The 17,416-nt window shown below is 38.2% G+C and overlaps 1 protein-coding gene across 5 annotated transcripts in view; it reads right to left on the bottom strand.

The window, feature by feature from the left end:
- Positions 1 to 17,416, bottom strand: part of LOC150077345 (C2 domain-containing protein 5) — a 992,151-nt gene that overhangs the window by 428,507 nt on the left and 546,228 nt on the right. For all 5 annotated transcript variants that reach the window (XM_090386765.1, XM_090386767.1, XM_090386764.1 and 2 more), the window contains exon 16: positions 6,740 to 6,829. In XM_090386765.1, coding sequence (XP_090242891.1) covers positions 6,740 to 6,829 — 90 coding nt within the window. The remainder of the gene's footprint in view (positions 1 to 6,739; positions 6,830 to 17,416) is intronic.

Here is a 17,416-nt window from a genome sequence, read left to right as displayed (position 1 = left end):
TATTATTGTGACTTGAAAACTTTCCTATTGGAAAAAGTTCTGAAATTCTTAACTAACAATGTAAGATTTTTAAAACTATCTCCAATTTCAAATTCCAATTTGAAATTGGATTATTACTATCTCCAATTTCAAACATTTTCAACAGAAGAATACAGTTACTGATGATGTGCACAGCAAGTTCTAATGACACATCATTGTAAATGACTGTTTTCTTCTTGCATCCTGCTTGCCTTTCAGGGCTATCTTGGAAGTTTTGCTATTCATGAAGACACGAGGAACGTACCAACTGTGTGGTACTACACTTAGGGTGGTAGAAAATGAAAAAGACCTGGGAGTAATTGTGCAGCCAGATATGAAGTTTTCTGAGCAATGCGGACGGGCTGCAAGAGCAGGTCATGGGGTTTTGTCAATGATACACAGGAATTTTGCTAGCAGGGAAAAGGAGGTGATTATCCCTTTCTATAAGGCAATGGTCAGGCCACGACTTGAGTACTGCACACAGGTCTGGTGGCCTCATTTTAGGAAGGATGTAGATTTGCTTGAGCGTGTACAGAGAAGGCCAACAAGATTGGTGAGGGGAATGAAAGAATCCTCTTACCAAGAGAGGCTTAAGTTCTGCAAATTGCAGCAGCTGGAGACTAGACACCTGCGAGGTGATCTGATTGAGGTGTATAAGGCCTTGAATGGGTTGCACACGCTGAATTCTGATGGGATTCTTCCAATCCCTCAGATTAGGAACCTAAGGGGGCATAAATTCAAATTTAGGAAAGATAGTTGTAGAATAGATGTGTGGAAATTTGACTTTAGCCAGTGGGTTGTTAATTGCTGGGACAAACTTCCATCTGTCATTGTGGAAGTTGATAGCTTAAATAAATTCAAGGAGGAACTGGACAACATTTAGAGGAAATGGTTGGTGAATTTTTTTTTTTTTGGCTGATGCTACATAAGCTCATGTAGCTTTCTTGCACCACATGCCTCTATTACTATTACTATTTAGTGAATTATAAATTTACTTTTTTTTTTCTTTTTCCCCTTCTAGTTTGGGCAACCAGAGCAATCTACTAGCACCCATCGATGTAGCACTGCCTTCGATGGGTGTGGGATCTGCCCCTTTTTGGGCAATTCAGATAATTAGGGCTCACTTCCTCATGATGAGGACAGGCACCATTTTGTGGATGCCTGGTGATGGTGGTATACAAATCATATGTGATATACATTTGGTCAAACTACAGATATATTTATACAATACGGTGATTGCTGGAGGAGTTGAGTTGTGTTCTTGAGGTGCCGCTGCTACACAGAACACTTGCACACATACATGTTTTTTTCCATTGGTGCACAAATGTGTTTTATTGCTTTTCATTGTTTGTAAGTGAAGCTTTATAATTCAATTAAAGGAGTTTCTTACACAGAATCAGATGACTGTAAATAGAAAGTGTTTGTATATTTGTATATATGTAAATAAACAATGTAAAAAAAAAAATGTAAATGTATTCACCCTGCCTCTGAAATCCCCATCCAATAGCACCCATCCATAAAACGCTGAGGGAACTGATATTCAGGTGATATTCAAGTCAAGTGGACACAATTTTGGTGAAGTCTGGATGATCTGTGACAGCCAAATCCTCTGCTTGCACCTTTATGATGGTGGGACTGTTAGTAATCCTCAATATAACCTCCATGCACAAGCACGTTGTGGGTGACCACCCAGGTGTGAACCAACGTAAGCAGGGGTCGAGGTGTGGTGCCCATACCACATGGAGGAATGCCACCCCTCTGTGTTACCAGGCAATACTAGATGGTAGATGACTCCAACCGGTGCAATACCACCACTTTGCTTATTGGAGGCTTGAAGTGGTGGAACCCATGTTTAGTCTCCAGAGCTAAGTTCCGGTCAACCCATCCCCTCTTCCATCATGCAGTATGACTGAGAACTTTTGAGGTTATGATGAACATTATGGCGAGATCCAATCTTCATTATATTTCGAAGGTACAGCTCTAAAACAGTGTTCGCAGGCCGGCTGCTAGTTAGTACACCAGACTGAACCTATTGGTAACTCTTTAGGAGGCTTCCGGATCAGCTAATGTATAATCTTGCTACCTCTACTTTGCCAGATAGTGAATGGAGGGAGTTGGGGGGAGTACCGTTGCCGAGGCCACGTTATTTTTTATTATTATTTTTTTTTTATGTGAACGCCAAACACGAGAGGTATTAGAACCTATAGTACTTAGTACCGTGCTTCGGTTGGAGGTTGAGAAGACGAAAGAAGATATTTGTTGACATTAGACTTGAACTTCTGTAGATTGTAATTTTCAGGAAATATGTATGAAGGAAGGTTGTTCCAGAAAACGGCAGTTGAATGAATAAATGAGGAAGATGAAAAGTTGGTTCTGTGGGTTTGAAGTTGGACAATAAACGGATGTTGGCTGGTGGCAGCACATGTTCGGACTGTTTTGAAAGAGAGAGCGGGAACTATAGAAGCCAATTCAGAAGAACAGTGCCAATGGAAGTATCTGTAGAAGAGGCATGCAGCAGAAACAGTGTGTCTATGAGAAAGCGAGTGGAGAGACTCTGTTAGAGATGAATCATTAATCAACCAAACTGCCCTCTTCTGAATGGAATCAAGAAGCCTGAGAGAGAGGTTTTGGGGGCACCACCCCAGGTGTGGGAACAATATTCCATGGCAGGGCGGATTTGCGATTTATACAGAGTGAGCAGCTGTTTGGAAGAAAAGTAATGCCGAGAGTGAAAGAGAAAACCAAGTTTTTTAGATGCAGAGAAAGCAATATTTGTAATGTGCTTGTGCCAAGAGAGATTAGAAGTCAGGGTAATCCCCAAAAGAGATATATCATTTTGCCTAGAAATCGGAGTGTCACTAAAGATAAGCATAGGAGCAGAAGAATCCTTTTTGCGAGATATAAGACAAGACTGAGTTTTAGAAGGGTTGAAAGAAGATCGGCATTTAAGGAATTGGTAGCAGATTTTTGAGAAGTTGAAGCAGATTGAGCAGGACAAGGTTTCTCAAAATGGAAATTTGAATGCAATGTGCTATCATCGGCAAACCTATGGATAGGATTTCCAGTCAATGGAAGAAGGTCATTGATATACAAGAGGAAAAGAGTGGGGGAAAGAACCGAACCTTTGTGGGACACTGGCATTAGTGGAGAAGTTAGAAGATAGAGAGCCATCAACCATCACCCTCAGTGAGCGATCAGAGAGAAAACTGGATAACCAATTACTAAAAGCAGTTGGCAAACCATAAGATGGAAGCTTGTTTAGAAGACCTTTATGCCAAACACGATCAAAAGCCTTTGAGATGTCAAGAGCAACTACTTGTGTTTCACCGAACCTTTCCATTGAATTAGTCCATAAATGGGTAACATAAGCTAGAATATCACCAGTGGATTGACACTGACGGAATCCATACTGGCGATCGTTGATCAGACGGAAGGTTTCTAGGTAGTTTAAGAGTTGCAGGTTAATTGATTTCTCCATTACTTTAGAAAGAGTAGAAGTAATTGCAATGGGACGATAATTGGATGGGAGGGATTTGTCACCCTTTTTAGGAACTGGCTGGATATGAGCAAATTTCCAAGCAGAAGGAAAAACATCTTTGGAATAAGAAAGTGAAAAAACACGGGAAAGAATAGGAGTAAGTTCAGGAGAACAGGTTTTGAGAACAAGTGGAGAAATACCATCCGGACCTGGAGCTTTCTTAGCATCAAGATTCATCAAAATCCTTCTGATATACTTTTGACGGAAGACCACAGGAGGCATTGAATGGAGCGTGTTGGGAATGGTGGGAGGTGTTTTACCAAGATCATTAATACATGAGCTGGAAGAAAAATGGGATGCTAGCAGGTCAGCTTTATCCTTGGCTGAAGTGACAACAGAACCATCTGGTTTGGACAGAGGTGGGAGCAGAGATGGGCAAAAGTTGCGGCCAATAGCTTTGGCAACAGACCAGAATGCTCGGCTACCATTAGGGCAAGAACCAAGTTTTCTACTTTTAGCCTGTTCAAACTCTAGTTTGGACTGATTAATAACTGCTTTACAATTGTTGCGAGCTTTGGTGTAGGCAGAAAATGAAGCTGAAGAATTAGAAACAAGCCAATTACGATATGCAACATTCTTCTCTTGGACAGCCTTAGCACATTTATTGGAAAACCAAGGTTTAGATGAAGGATGAGATTTTAAAGTGGAGTGTGGGATAAAGGATTCCATTCCTGCAAGAATAATTTCACTGACACGATCTGAGCAAACATTGACATCAGAAGTTTTGAAACAGTAATCCAACCAAGGAAAAGAAGAAAAGAAGTCTCGCAGGTCATCCCATTTTGCATTCTTGTAATGCCAAACAACACGAGGTTGGGAATAGCCATGAGATAAAGGTTCCATTGGAGAAGAGACAATCACCAAGTTGTGATCTGAAGTGCCTAAAGGACCTCTCACTTCGACCGTGTACTTAGAACGGTTGTTTGTGAGAAAAAGATCAAGCGTATTGGCTGTATGATTAGGATTGTCCGGTATTCTTGTAGGTAAATGAACAATCTGTGCAAGGTCATTAGTAATTGCAAAAGCCTCAGCATCTCGACCAGCTGGGTCGGTGTGACTAGAAAACGGAAGCCAGCTGGAGTTGTGAACATTAAAATCACCAAGGAAAGTTACCTCACTGTTAGGAAAGTTGGACTGGAGAAAATCAAGTTGCAAAGAGAGGAAGTCAAAGAGTTCCAAGTGATTAGTGGAGTTGGGAGAACGGTAGAGACAACAGATGAATTTGACGCAATGAGGTAGAGAGATTTTAAGCCAGAGAAGATCAAAGAGAGGAGATTCCAAATTGCCAAGTCTCTGGCAGGGAATATTAGAATGTTATGTCAAGGATCTGGGTATATTCATATGATGTGTATGCCATATCCAAAAATTTCATTACTTCATACACTATTTCCTCCCCGCTTTTTCTTACTATCAAATACACCATGAACTGTCAAACTAATAGAGTAAGGTTATCAGTGAAAAGATCTAAACCTTCCAAACACTTCCTCGTTCATTCCACAAATATACATGGTCTCAATTCTAATCTCAACAATGTCTATTTACACTTGCAGTCTGCCAAACCCCAAGTACTTTTCTGACAGAATCTCAGTTATCAGTTGATTCAACTACTGCTCATCTCAGTTGCCCAAATTATTTGCTATATGATTACTTTTGCCTCAAAGGTGGTACTTGTGCATATGTCCGTTCCAATATTCCCTGTCAGTGACTTGCTAAGTTGGAATCTCCTCTTTTTGATCTTCTCTGGCTTAAAATCTCTCTACCTCATTGTGTCAAATTCATCTGTTGTCTCTACCGTTATCCCAACTCCACTAATCACTTGGAGCTCTTTGACTTCCTCCAGTCCAACTTTCCTAACAGTGAGGTAAATTTCCTTGGTGATTTTATTCTTCACAACTCCAGCTAGCTTCCATTTTCTAGTCGCATCAACCCAGCTGGTCGAGATGCTGAGGCTTTTGCAATTACTAATGACCTTGCACAGATTGCAAGAATACCAGACAATCCTAACCATACAGCCAACATGCATGATCTTTTTCTCACAAACAACCCTTCTAAGTACACGGTCTAAGTGAGTGGTCCTTTAGGTAAATTCACTAACATTTACATGTTCGTCGAACATTTCTTTTTTGATTCAATGAATTCAGCAAGCACAGCTGCGAGTGCTGCACAAGCATGGGGGAAATTCCGACTCACGTAAAACCAAACTTATGTAGCGTTCTGTGGAACACAACTGTTACATAAGTTGGGGAGTTCCTATACTTCTGAAGCACTATTTTTAAATTAGGCAAGTTGATACTGTTGAAAAGACTATGAAAATCAAAATTTATCAGTGTTTATGTCCTCCAGAACAAAGAAAATTGTATTTTCCCTAACAATAAAATTATTCTTAACAATTTGCCTGTTCTGGAAACTTCTTTAAACACCACCAATAATATTTCCACTATGGAACATACCATACAGAATATAGAGTGTACTCTCCAAAATATTTTTTAGATGCATCTCTCTCTTGCTCTCCCTCCCTTCTGGTAGATATTGTTATTAACAGCTAACATTATTTGGCCAGTGCTACCAAAAGGAAATCTGTAAAACTGTGAACTATTTCAAATATTTATTCTTGGCTATCTACTCGTACAAGAAAGAAACAGTTGTATGGAATTGAAAGAGAGTAATAATAACACTAAACAATAAAATAAATAATCTTTATTAAACACAGAAATATGAATCCTTCATAGCCTACCAGGCTAGAGATTACAGATAATTAATGAATCTACAATATACTTAAGTACATGATTATTTGATATGAAAACCAGTAGGTTTGTGAGCAGTTTTATGACTAAACAATTGAAAGTTGAAATAGCTGAACTTATAATAACAGTTTTTTAAATGAGGCTTCAAGTACATGAATTTATTATTTTTAAATTCAATGATTGAATACTGTTCCTTTCACAATGAAACATATTTTTTACTGAGGGAATTTGTATAACACTATGTTTACAAAGTGTTATACAAATACTTATAAGGGGAATGAATGATTGAAAAATTATGCTACACTGGATGGTGAATAATCCAAAAACTATCTCTAAAACCAATAAAAAGAATATATGAAAGTCTTAGATAGGAAAATAAATCATTTTAAGATAACCTGCGATGAATATTCAAATAAATGTACCTAAAAAAAAAAAATACCTTGCTTGAATAAGACATCCTCTTCCCGTAGTTGGAATATCCGACGGTGGTTCAATAGTCATGAATAATACATCAGGTACTTTGTATTGTCTAGACAAATAAAAAAAAAAGTTGATGTTAATCTACTTTATACTGAGAATATATGTGAAAAATGATTCTTTTCAAAATTTGGAATAAAATGAGCAAGTATTTATTTCTAGCTATCCTTAAGATATTTATAAAAGTGTAAATAATACGGAAAAACAAAAAGGGCTCCTATCCTGTGTGATTTTAAATAGAGTGGAACCTCACTTTTTGAATATTCTTATCAGAGTGTAATTGACCATAGAAGAGAAACAGATCAGCTGGACTTAACTGATGAAAAAAAAAAAAAAAAAGTGCTAGATTTATGCATTATGTTCCATTAATAATTTCCACTTTCTTTCTATTTTACATATTTCTAAGACTGTATGTCATTGTTACTATGTATTTGGAATACATAAAATCATTCATTTTGCAAGATATCAATACCAGCTTTCTGTAGAGTACTTAACAGTGCAGTAGTATATATTTAGATAATAAGGCAATTTGACTGCAGAAATCACATTGCACAGTTTATACTATGTTGTATTAAAAAATATTGAGCACTCACAATTCCCCTACCAGAGGCACCATTCAAACCAGTGACCTTTATTTATTAAGCAAGTGTGTCTGTTTTTGGAGAATCTGGTTTTGGTGGGCAGCTGCCAGTTCCCCTTCCTGGTCCCAGTGGAGACAACCGTCTAGTACAACAAACACCTCATTAGGACAGAACTGGAGGCAGCTGCCAGGAATGGGGGGGAAACAACTTTAGGGGCCTAATTAGAGTTTTGCAAAACCTCCCCAGGAACTGAAGGTTATTTGGTTTCTCCTCATCAGCCAGACTCAAAAGATAAAGATACCCCCCCCACGAACTGGCACATGGTCAAGTACCGCCCCTGGGGGGGCAGGAGATGGGGGGAAAAAGGAAGATAATGTGGAAAGGTGGGTGAATTGAGTCCACATCTCTGGATAATAATTTGCATTCCAGGGGTAACTTAAGGTTACCCTGACCATAAGAAAAGGGGCCATAATTCCAAAAATGTTCTGTACCTCTGCCAAGGCAAGGCAACAAGCAAAGTCAACAGTGCACACACACACACACTCAACAGCACATCTACACATAAATTTGGGAGTTTCCTTCATCAGTGCTCTCATGCACTGAGAGCCTCCAACAGGAGGTGTCTTACAATCTTACAGGAAATTCTCTCATATTTAGTCTCACACACACACACACACACACACACACACACACACACACACACACCTGACACAAGTCTCACTCTCTTCAGTCACACACAGACACGGTCTCTGTCAGTGGTCAGCAAGCTCATGCACCCCTGGGCAGCATGCAGCAACCAAACACAACCAAGTGTCAGAAAAGGGGTGGAAGCAAGGGAGTCAAAGCCAGTAGAAACCAGCCTGGAGGTTAACATATATTAGCAGGTTGAAAATGCATGGGGAGTGGCCTTACGATATGTGAAGGACAGGTGAGGTGTTATGGCTCATTGTCTGTTTCTCAATTTAAAGGCAGTTGGAGCAAACTTTGTGAGAGTTTTGCAATACTCTATTTCTGTGGTGAACAAATGTTATTGGTTTCTAGTTTATGGGCCAATCCTTCTAATAGGACTGATGTAGCCAAGTGGTCAGGGGCGTGAGTGCAGTAGCACGTACTCTTTGAGTGGACCGGGATTAAAGTCTGTGACTGCTAAATACAATTAACATTTGTACTGATGATTTATTGTGAACTCTACTGATCTAGTGGTTGTGCTGGGTTATAAACAAGAACTTCAGGGATTATCATAGACTGGGCACTCATAAAATAAGTGCTGCCAATCTTCAGAGCACCACAGGTGCAAAGTGGGTTGTCATTGAGGCCAAGTTGATGCAGCTTAGCGGCCCATGACCAGTTAAGAAAAAGGTCACAAACAGTCCCAGGGCAAACTAGGGAGGTGGTTTGGGGGAGACCAGCCACACTGGAGAGGAATCTCTTTGTCACTTCACTCATGGTTGACCATTTTCAATCTGTTTGCCGATGCTGAGAAAGCAGAGTGGTATTCTTTTCCTCTCTCCATTAATTTGGTTGGCTAAATTGAGCATTATACCCTGATATCCTGTGGGTTTTTGGCCTTAGCATACTATCTCTAAATCCAGTGGGAGAGTGACAAGACTTGTAGGGCAGTGTGTGTGTGTGGGGGGGGGGGGTACTCACCATGTGGCAAGCTCTGGCAATGGCTAGCACGATGACTTCTGAATGAATGCTCTCTAGTTTTATTTTATTTCTTGTAGTTGCTGTCATACAGAACCATATGTTGGTGCCAGAGGAGATGGGGATAAATACTACTTTATAGATTAAGCCGAGTGTTTTCTTATTTAGAAAACACTCGGCTTTTCTTATTTACTCGCCATTGAAAGTGATTCTTCTGGATGAAATATGGTTAAATTTAGTTATAGAGACTCTGTAATAATGAAAACTTGGATAATGCATCACAATTAAATCAGTAAAAAATAATAAATTACGGTATTTTACCATGTTTACAATGCCATTTCAAAATTGCATACTTTTGCTATAATGCCAAGCTATCCAGTGAACTGACCAGCCATATATAAATGAAAGTGGAAGGGAAAAAAAGAAAAAAAAAGAAAGAAAGAAAGAAAAAAGAAAAACAGTATGTGTACCTGAATACGCACAGCAGCAAAACAGGATACTGGTATATAAATAAGTGTTACAAATGAAAGTAAAATGAAATAAAAGTAAATATAGATGGAGAAGTTATTAATCACAAAATGCCAGGCCTAGCTCCATCTATATTTACTTTTATTTCATTTTACTTTCATTTGTAACACTTATATATACATATATATATATATATATATACTGAGTCTTAGATATATATATAAACTTCGTAATGTTTTTAAATTCATTCAATGTTTTATTTTAATAGTAATCTTAGATAATATTTACTATCTAAGATAATAGTAATCTTAGATAGTAAAGAGATCAAGAATATACTAACATATCTGCACCATATGGCTATCACTTAGCAGAAATTGTTCGAGTTTTTTACAGAACAGACAGAATCGCTACTTAGTTCTCTTAAGGTGGATGTGGTCACTGGTAAACCTTCATTTGTGTTTGTATGTGTCTGAATTTATCTTAAACTGTAACGTGTGAACAAAACATATCAGAGTCCAACCTTGAAGAGAAAGGAGGAATAATAATGAGAAAAAATGGAGGGAGGGAGGAAGGGAAACCAAAACAGATTTTAGCTATGCACTTGATTTCAAGAAAATAAAACGCTGTAATCACCAAAAAGAATACTCAGTTTTTAAAATCAAAATCATTTCCAAAGCAACGAAGAAAATATATTTCTGTTTCTTTCACATAATTTAACAAACTATTGTATATTTCTAATTAACATCATATCCCTTTAAATAAACAGAATATAATCCCTCAGGGTTCGGTGTTGGGCCCATTGTTTTCTGTATTTATCAATGATATTGATGAAGATATATCAAGGTTAACGTCCAAGTTTGCGGATGATATAAAGGTTGGCTGGGTTGTTAATGACAGAAATGACAATACACTACTGCAACAGGATTTAGAAATGTTGACAAATGTAAAGTACTACATATGGGTAGCAGTAACCCCCAGAGTAATGTACCAACTGTGTGGTACTATACTCAGGATAGTGGAGAATGAAAAGGACCTGGGGTAATTGTGCAGTCAGATATGATGTTTTCTGAGCAGTGCAGACAGGTTGCAAGAGTAGCTTGTGGGGTCTTTTTCAATGATATAAGAATTTTGCTAGCAGGGATAAGGAGGTGATTTTCCTTTGTATAAGGCAATGGTCAGGCCACACCTACACAGGACTGGAGGCCTCATTTTAGGAAGGATGAAGAGCTCTTGTAATGAATACAGGGAAGGGCAATGAGATTGGTGAATGGAACAAAGGGTTGCTGTTACCAAGAAAGGCTTAAGTTCTGCAAATTGTAGCATCTGGAGAGTAGGCACCTGCAAGGTGATCTGACTGAGGTGTATAAGATGTACAGCAAGCTCAATGCTGATCGCATTATTCCTCTTGTTCATATTACCCACTTGAGGGGAAATAAATTCAAACTGAGGAAAGACAATTGTAGAATAGTTGTGCGGAAATCTGCCTTTAGCCAGAGGGTGGTTGATAGTTGGAACAAACTTCCATCTGCCATAGTAGAGATTGATAACTTAAATAAGTTCAAGGCAGAACTAGACAAGGGAGTGCTATATAAGCTTGCTTTCTTGCATCATATATCTCTGGTAATGCTAATAATTCATTAGATTAATTTGAATCTGTAGCCTCTCCACAGATTCAAATTAAGATCTATTAATGGAATTTCTTAGGGATCTGATATCAAATTTTGTGAAGATTAGGACATTAACAGTAGTCCATTGCTTGAGGCATATTATCAGTCCATTCCTAAACAAATAAGAGAATAGCTATCTAGTGGTGGAAACTGGACAATTTAATTAATAAACACACTTCAATAAAAAAAGATAAAGCAATTATTTTTCCATCTGTTTGGGATTGCTTCATAGTAGACTACAATTACAGTATATTCAATACAATTACATTCACATATGAGGAGGGGATGCCAGGAGTTTATCAAACTCTAACGAGGAACTAAATGACTTTGTGATAAGTGAAAGGAAAGTGGAGGAAAGATTGTTGAAGATGGACATAAAAGAGGCGCCCGAGATGGATGGAATCTGTCCAATTATATTAAGGTTTGCAGCAAAGGAGGTAAGCAAATCCTTATGAGAGCATCCTCAGATTCTAAGAGCACCCTTAGAAGGTTCCTTATGGACTGGAGATGCGCAAATGTATCTCCAATTCATAAAGGGGGATCAAAGGATGACATGAGTTAATACTGTACAGCCCTGTTAGCTTAGTGTCTACCAGCAAAAATAATGGAATCACTGGTTAAAGAAGCAATGCAGGACCATCTGGACAGGAATGTAATTATACTGAAATCACAGCATGGATTTGTTAAGGTGCAGTCTCAGAGACGTATTGCTAAAAAAATTAGTACCAGAACACTCATCGATTAACTAGAAATAGTTACCTACGCTTTTTTCATTTGCAAAAATAAATAAGTCAAAGATTAGAATATTTGTTCAGTATTTCATTTAATAACTATTAAATAAAAATTTCAAAAGTAAAAAACAAAGACAAAAAATTTAAAAAATCAGAAAAGAAAAAAACAAAAACACCAAAATAATATAAAATATACTGTTCAGAAGAATCATAGAAATTCCCATACAGGATCGATTATGTATTCTAGTGTGACTGCCCTATTTGTTTATTGGTCAACAGCAACCAAGTTCGGACATAAAAATTTGGATTCCATAATTCTAATGGTGGACCATGTAGTTTAATAAACAACAAACTTTCCACATGTTTGACAAGAATACGGGATCTTTTCTCAGTTAATATTAAATTCATACTGCTGAAGCCAAGCTCGCATTCAGAAGAACTGCAAGCTATAATTTTGGAATAAGTTTTTAAACATTCCAAATCTGTGGCCATGCTACGACTACTATTAGCTAAATAATCCCTGTAGGCATTCAAACATTTTGTGAAAGATAAATTGAAATGTTTACAGAGAGAGAGAGAGAGAGAGAGAGAGAGAGAGAGAGAGAGAGAGAGAGAGAGAGAGAGATTCTATTTCATTTTCTCCAAATCCAAGATCAATTTCAGATCTTGGCCATTCGCTTGGTTCAAGAATTTGTAACTCTTTTATAAAGCTGAAATTCCTTCAGTAAATTCAGTATAATCTGTACTAACGCTCACCTTATGCTTCATATTATTAATAATACTGTTTAGAAATTGATTCCTATGAATTAATGTTACTTTTTTATTGTCCGTTAATGTTACCGAAAATAATTGCATTTTTTCAATAGCATCTGAGGCTTCTAAGAACTTTTTTTCCTTTTGAGGATCTTTTAAAAATTCCAAGTAACAAATTGTACAATGAATCAATTTGTCTGCATATACTATTGTCATATCTCTTTTTTGCAATGACTCTGAAAGAATCGATAGCTCAAAAAATACATCGTACATCAGGGCTAAATTTAGGAAAAACTGTTTGGATGAAATTCATTTATATAAAAATGGATTGTTCAGTTTTATTTCAGTTGTTATCTTTACTGGAATTTTCAAAATGTTGGCATAAAGATGCAAAATTTTGACAAACTGATGATACGGTCCTAAAGGAGCTGGCCATCCATCTTACATTAAATACCCGTCCAATCCTTTTAATTTCTTCGCCGATGCTAGTAGCACATGCTTCTATTTCTCTCTGGTTTTTTGGAGATTGACTGTACAAAGTGTACAGCTTGTCCATAAATATTTGAAAATGGTTAATTCCATGAACTCCTGATATCGCATCTCCAACTGATAACTCCAGCCGATGGCTTAAACAATGCCATATGATCAAATTTGGATATTTTTCTAATAATTTATTTCCAACTCCAGATTTTCTGCCCAACATAACACTTGCCCCATCACTCATAAAAGAAATTAAATAGTGTTTTAAATAACTGTCATCAAATCCGTATTTTTCAAGACATTTTAAGGGACACTCTGTTATTGTGAAAGCTGCTTGATCTGGCAATTTGATTAAATCAAGAAACAAGTAATGTGGATCTTTCATTTTATTGGTTTCACACTTTTAAATAAATAAATAATCAGAGTAGATTTCTTACTTAGAGTGGTAGACTCATCAATGAGAATTGATAAGTCTACCACTCTAAGTAAGAAATATGTCCACAATTTGTTGGCACAATTTTAATTTCACTTGCCTTGCGACATGCTCTATTATATTAGATGCACTTAATCTTGAATGCAAACCGTGAGCAATAACAGTGCCATTTAATTCTTGAAGTTGTAACAACTCAAAATGGTCAGAATATGGTCGATCATGTTTCACAATATAATATGCAGTTCTAAAAACCTAGAAATTTCAGAGTCATTCACATTTGATCAATTACCGCTTCTAAATGTTGTCATTTGCAGCTTACAAGATTTTTTCAGCCTGTATATGTGAAGTTCGTTTTGAATGTTCATAAATTTTCTTATGCAAAGATGTCAATTGTGCACTTCTATCTTTGTCATAAGATGATAAAACCACTACCAAACTCCTTCCTTTGAAATGCTAACTCTCTGCATTTTAGATAGCTCAATTTTTTTGATGCAAGAAAGCAAGCTTATGCAGCATCAGCCAAAAAAAAAAAACCCACTTCCACTTCACCCCTCTGTTCGTTCAAAATACCTGTCCAGCTGAGCCTTAAACTTATTTAGGCTATCAACCTCCACCACAAGGGATGGGAGTCTGTTCCACCAACCAACCACCCGCTGGCTATGATGCAGTGACCAAGGAACTGGTCACCAACCAACCACCCGCTGACTATGATGCAGTGACCAAGGAACTGGATGCTAAAAATAATTCTGACTTTGTATACTTGGATTTCAGTAAGGCTTTTGATACAGGTTGGTTAACAACAGTCATCAGGGTGAGCTACTGCAACAAGATACTGCATAAGGGTAGAAGAAACCCCAGAGTAACTTATGAACTGTGTGGTACTACACTCGGTAGAATGGAGAATGAAAAAGACCTGGGGGTAACTGTGCAGTCAGACATGAAATTCTCTGAACAGTGCAGATATGCTGTCAGGCCAGCTCATGGGATTTTGTCAATGATATACAGAAACTTTGCTAGAAAGGATAAGGAGGTGATTAGGTTAGGTACTTGAGTACTGTATATATGCCTGGAGTTTCACTTTAGGAAGAATGTAGATCTGCTGGAACAGGTCAGACCAGACTAGTGAAGGGAACAAAAGGGTGCTCTTATCTAGAAAGGCTTCAGCTCTGCAAATCGCAGCATCTTGAGAGTAGACACCTGCAAGGAGATCTGACTGAGTTGTTTAAAGGCTTGATTGGTTTGAGTAAGCTGATAGTTAATGACATTCTTCCACTTGCTGACACACACATGAGGGGGAATAAATGCAACTTGAGGAAGGATGGTTGATTGTTGGAACAGACTTCCATCTGTTGTTGTGGAAGTGGATGGGTTGAATAAGTTCAAGGAAGAACTAGACAAATTCTTGGGGGGGGGGCATGGATGGTTGAACTGTGTAGTTTTTTTTTTTTTTTTTTTTTTGCTGATGCTATATAAGTTTGCTTTCTTTCATCATTTGCCAATACTATTACTACTACTATATTGTCATAGCTGCTAGGAAAGTGTGAGATTTCATAATTTTTATTGGAAAAAAGAAAAGAAAAGAGACTAAAGCTTTATTTCAAAAATAGAGGAGACAGCAGATTTTGTAATTTTATTCTGGAAAAGGGAAAAGAAAGAAGAATTTTTTTTCAAAATCTAGCTTTTGAACTTGAAATGAAATTTCACTGACAATACATACTCATATATGTATGTTCAAAAAATCACAAACCTTTCTTTAATATCCAGTAGAGCCCTCTTTTGTCCATTACAGCCCATAGACATCATGGCACGAATTCCACTAAGTGGCTCAGGGAGTCTAGCTCTAGATTTGACAATTCTTCCATAAGGATATTTGTCAGTTACATTTTGAGCAGTTTGACATATCCCAAGATATTCTCAACTGGACTTAGAGCTGAAAAATTAGGTGGTCAGGGCAGATGTTGGAAATCATGAACTGTGTGGTACTACACTCAGGGTGGTTGAGAATGAAAAGAACCTGGGGTAATTGTGCAGTCAGATATGAAGTCTTCTGAGCAGTGCAGACAGTCTGCAAGAGTAGCTTATGGTATTATGTCAATGACACAATAAGCTACTCTTGTTAAGGAGGTGATTATCCCCTTGTATAAGGCCATGGTTGCCGACCGGGCTAGCCAGGTGGGTAAAGTGCCTGCCTGCCTGCCTGGCAACCCAAAGGTTGCCGGTTTAAATCCCGCCTCGGACTTGGGTCACAGTCATGTAAAAACAAGCCGATGCGCCAAAAACTTAAAAAAAAAAGAAAAAAAAAGGGGATATGGTGTGGCCCACACCTTGAATACTGTATACAGGTCTGGACACCTCATTTTAGGAAGGATGTAGAGCTGCTGAAACAAGTACAGAGAAGGGCAACAAGATTAGTAAATGGAAGGAAGGGGTCCTTTTACCAATAAAGGCTTAAATCTGCAAATTGCAGCACCTGGAGAGTAGGCACCTGTGAGGTGATCTGATTTAGGTGTATATGACCTTGAATGGGTTGAGCAAGCTGAATGCTGATGGGATTAGCATTAGCAGAGGCATTTGATGCAAGAAAGCAAGCTTATGCAGCATCAGAAAAAAAAAAAAAAAAAACACTTCCACTTCATCCCTCTGTTCTTCGAAATACCTGTCCAGCTGAGCCTGAAACTTATTTAGACTATCAACTTCCACGACAAGGGATGGAAGTCTGTTCCACCAACCAACCACCCGCTGGCTAAAGACAAATTTCCGCACATCTATCCTACATCTGTCTTTCCTCAATTTGAATTTATGCCTTCTCAGGTGATTATTCTGAGAAAGAAGAGGAACAATCCCATCAGCATTGAGCATGCTCAAACCATTCAAGGCTTTATACACCTCTATCATATCACGTCACTGGTGCCCAGTCTCCAGACACTGTAATTTGCAAAACTTAAGCCTTTCTTCGTAAGAGCACCCGTTTGTTCCATTCACTAATCTTGTTGCCCTTCTCTGTACTCGTTCCAGCAGCTCTACATACTTCTTGAAATGAAGCCTCCAGACCTGTATACAGTACTCTAGGTGTGGCCTGACCATTGCCTTATACAAGAGAATAATCAACTCCTTATCCCTGCTAGAAAAATTCCTATATATCATTGAAAAGACACCAGGAGCTACTCTTGCAGCCCGTCTGCACTGCTCAGAGAACTTCATATCTGCCTGCACAACCACCTCCAGGTCCCTTTCATTCTCTACACTGTCAGTGTAGTACCACAGAGTTGATATGTTGCTCTAGGGTTGCTGTTTCCCATATGTAGTACTTTACATTTGTCAATGTTAAACTTCATTTGCCACCTCTCAGCCCATCTGCTCAACCTTTCCAGATCCTGTTGCAGAAGCATAGTGTCAGTGGTGTCCTTGACAACCCTGCCAACCTTCGTATCATCTGCAAACTTGGACATTATGCTTGATATACCATCATCAATATCATTCATAAATACAGAAAACAATAATGGACCCAACATTGAACCATGAGGGACTCCACTAATAACATTAGTCCACGATGAGCAGTGTCCATTGATTACCACCCTCTGTCTTCTCCCCCTCAACCACCCCTTTATCCATAGCAGCAATTTGCCTCCAATGCCACACTGCTCCAATTTGTGCACCAGTCTTCTATGTGCAACAGTATCAAAAGTCTTTCTAAGATCGAAGTATATAATATCAAAGTTATTCCCTGCATCCAGTTCTTTTGTGACTGCACCATAGTATCCAATCAAATTGGTCAGGCAAGACTTCCCCTTAACAAAACCATGCTGGTCCGAGCTATAACTGAAGTCTTGTCTAGATGATCCTGCAGTGCTTCTTTAACCAGTGCCTCCATTAATTTTC

Source organism: Mastigoproctus giganteus, chromosome 12 (genome assembly GCF_048544385.1).
Source record: "Mastigoproctus giganteus isolate SK-2022 chromosome 12, ASM4854438v1, whole genome shotgun sequence".
Lineage (NCBI taxonomy): Eukaryota > Metazoa > Arthropoda > Arachnida > Uropygi > Thelyphonidae > Mastigoproctus > Mastigoproctus giganteus.
Note: the sequence above shows the minus strand (reverse complement) of the source record. Positions and strands in the feature narration are given on the sequence as shown.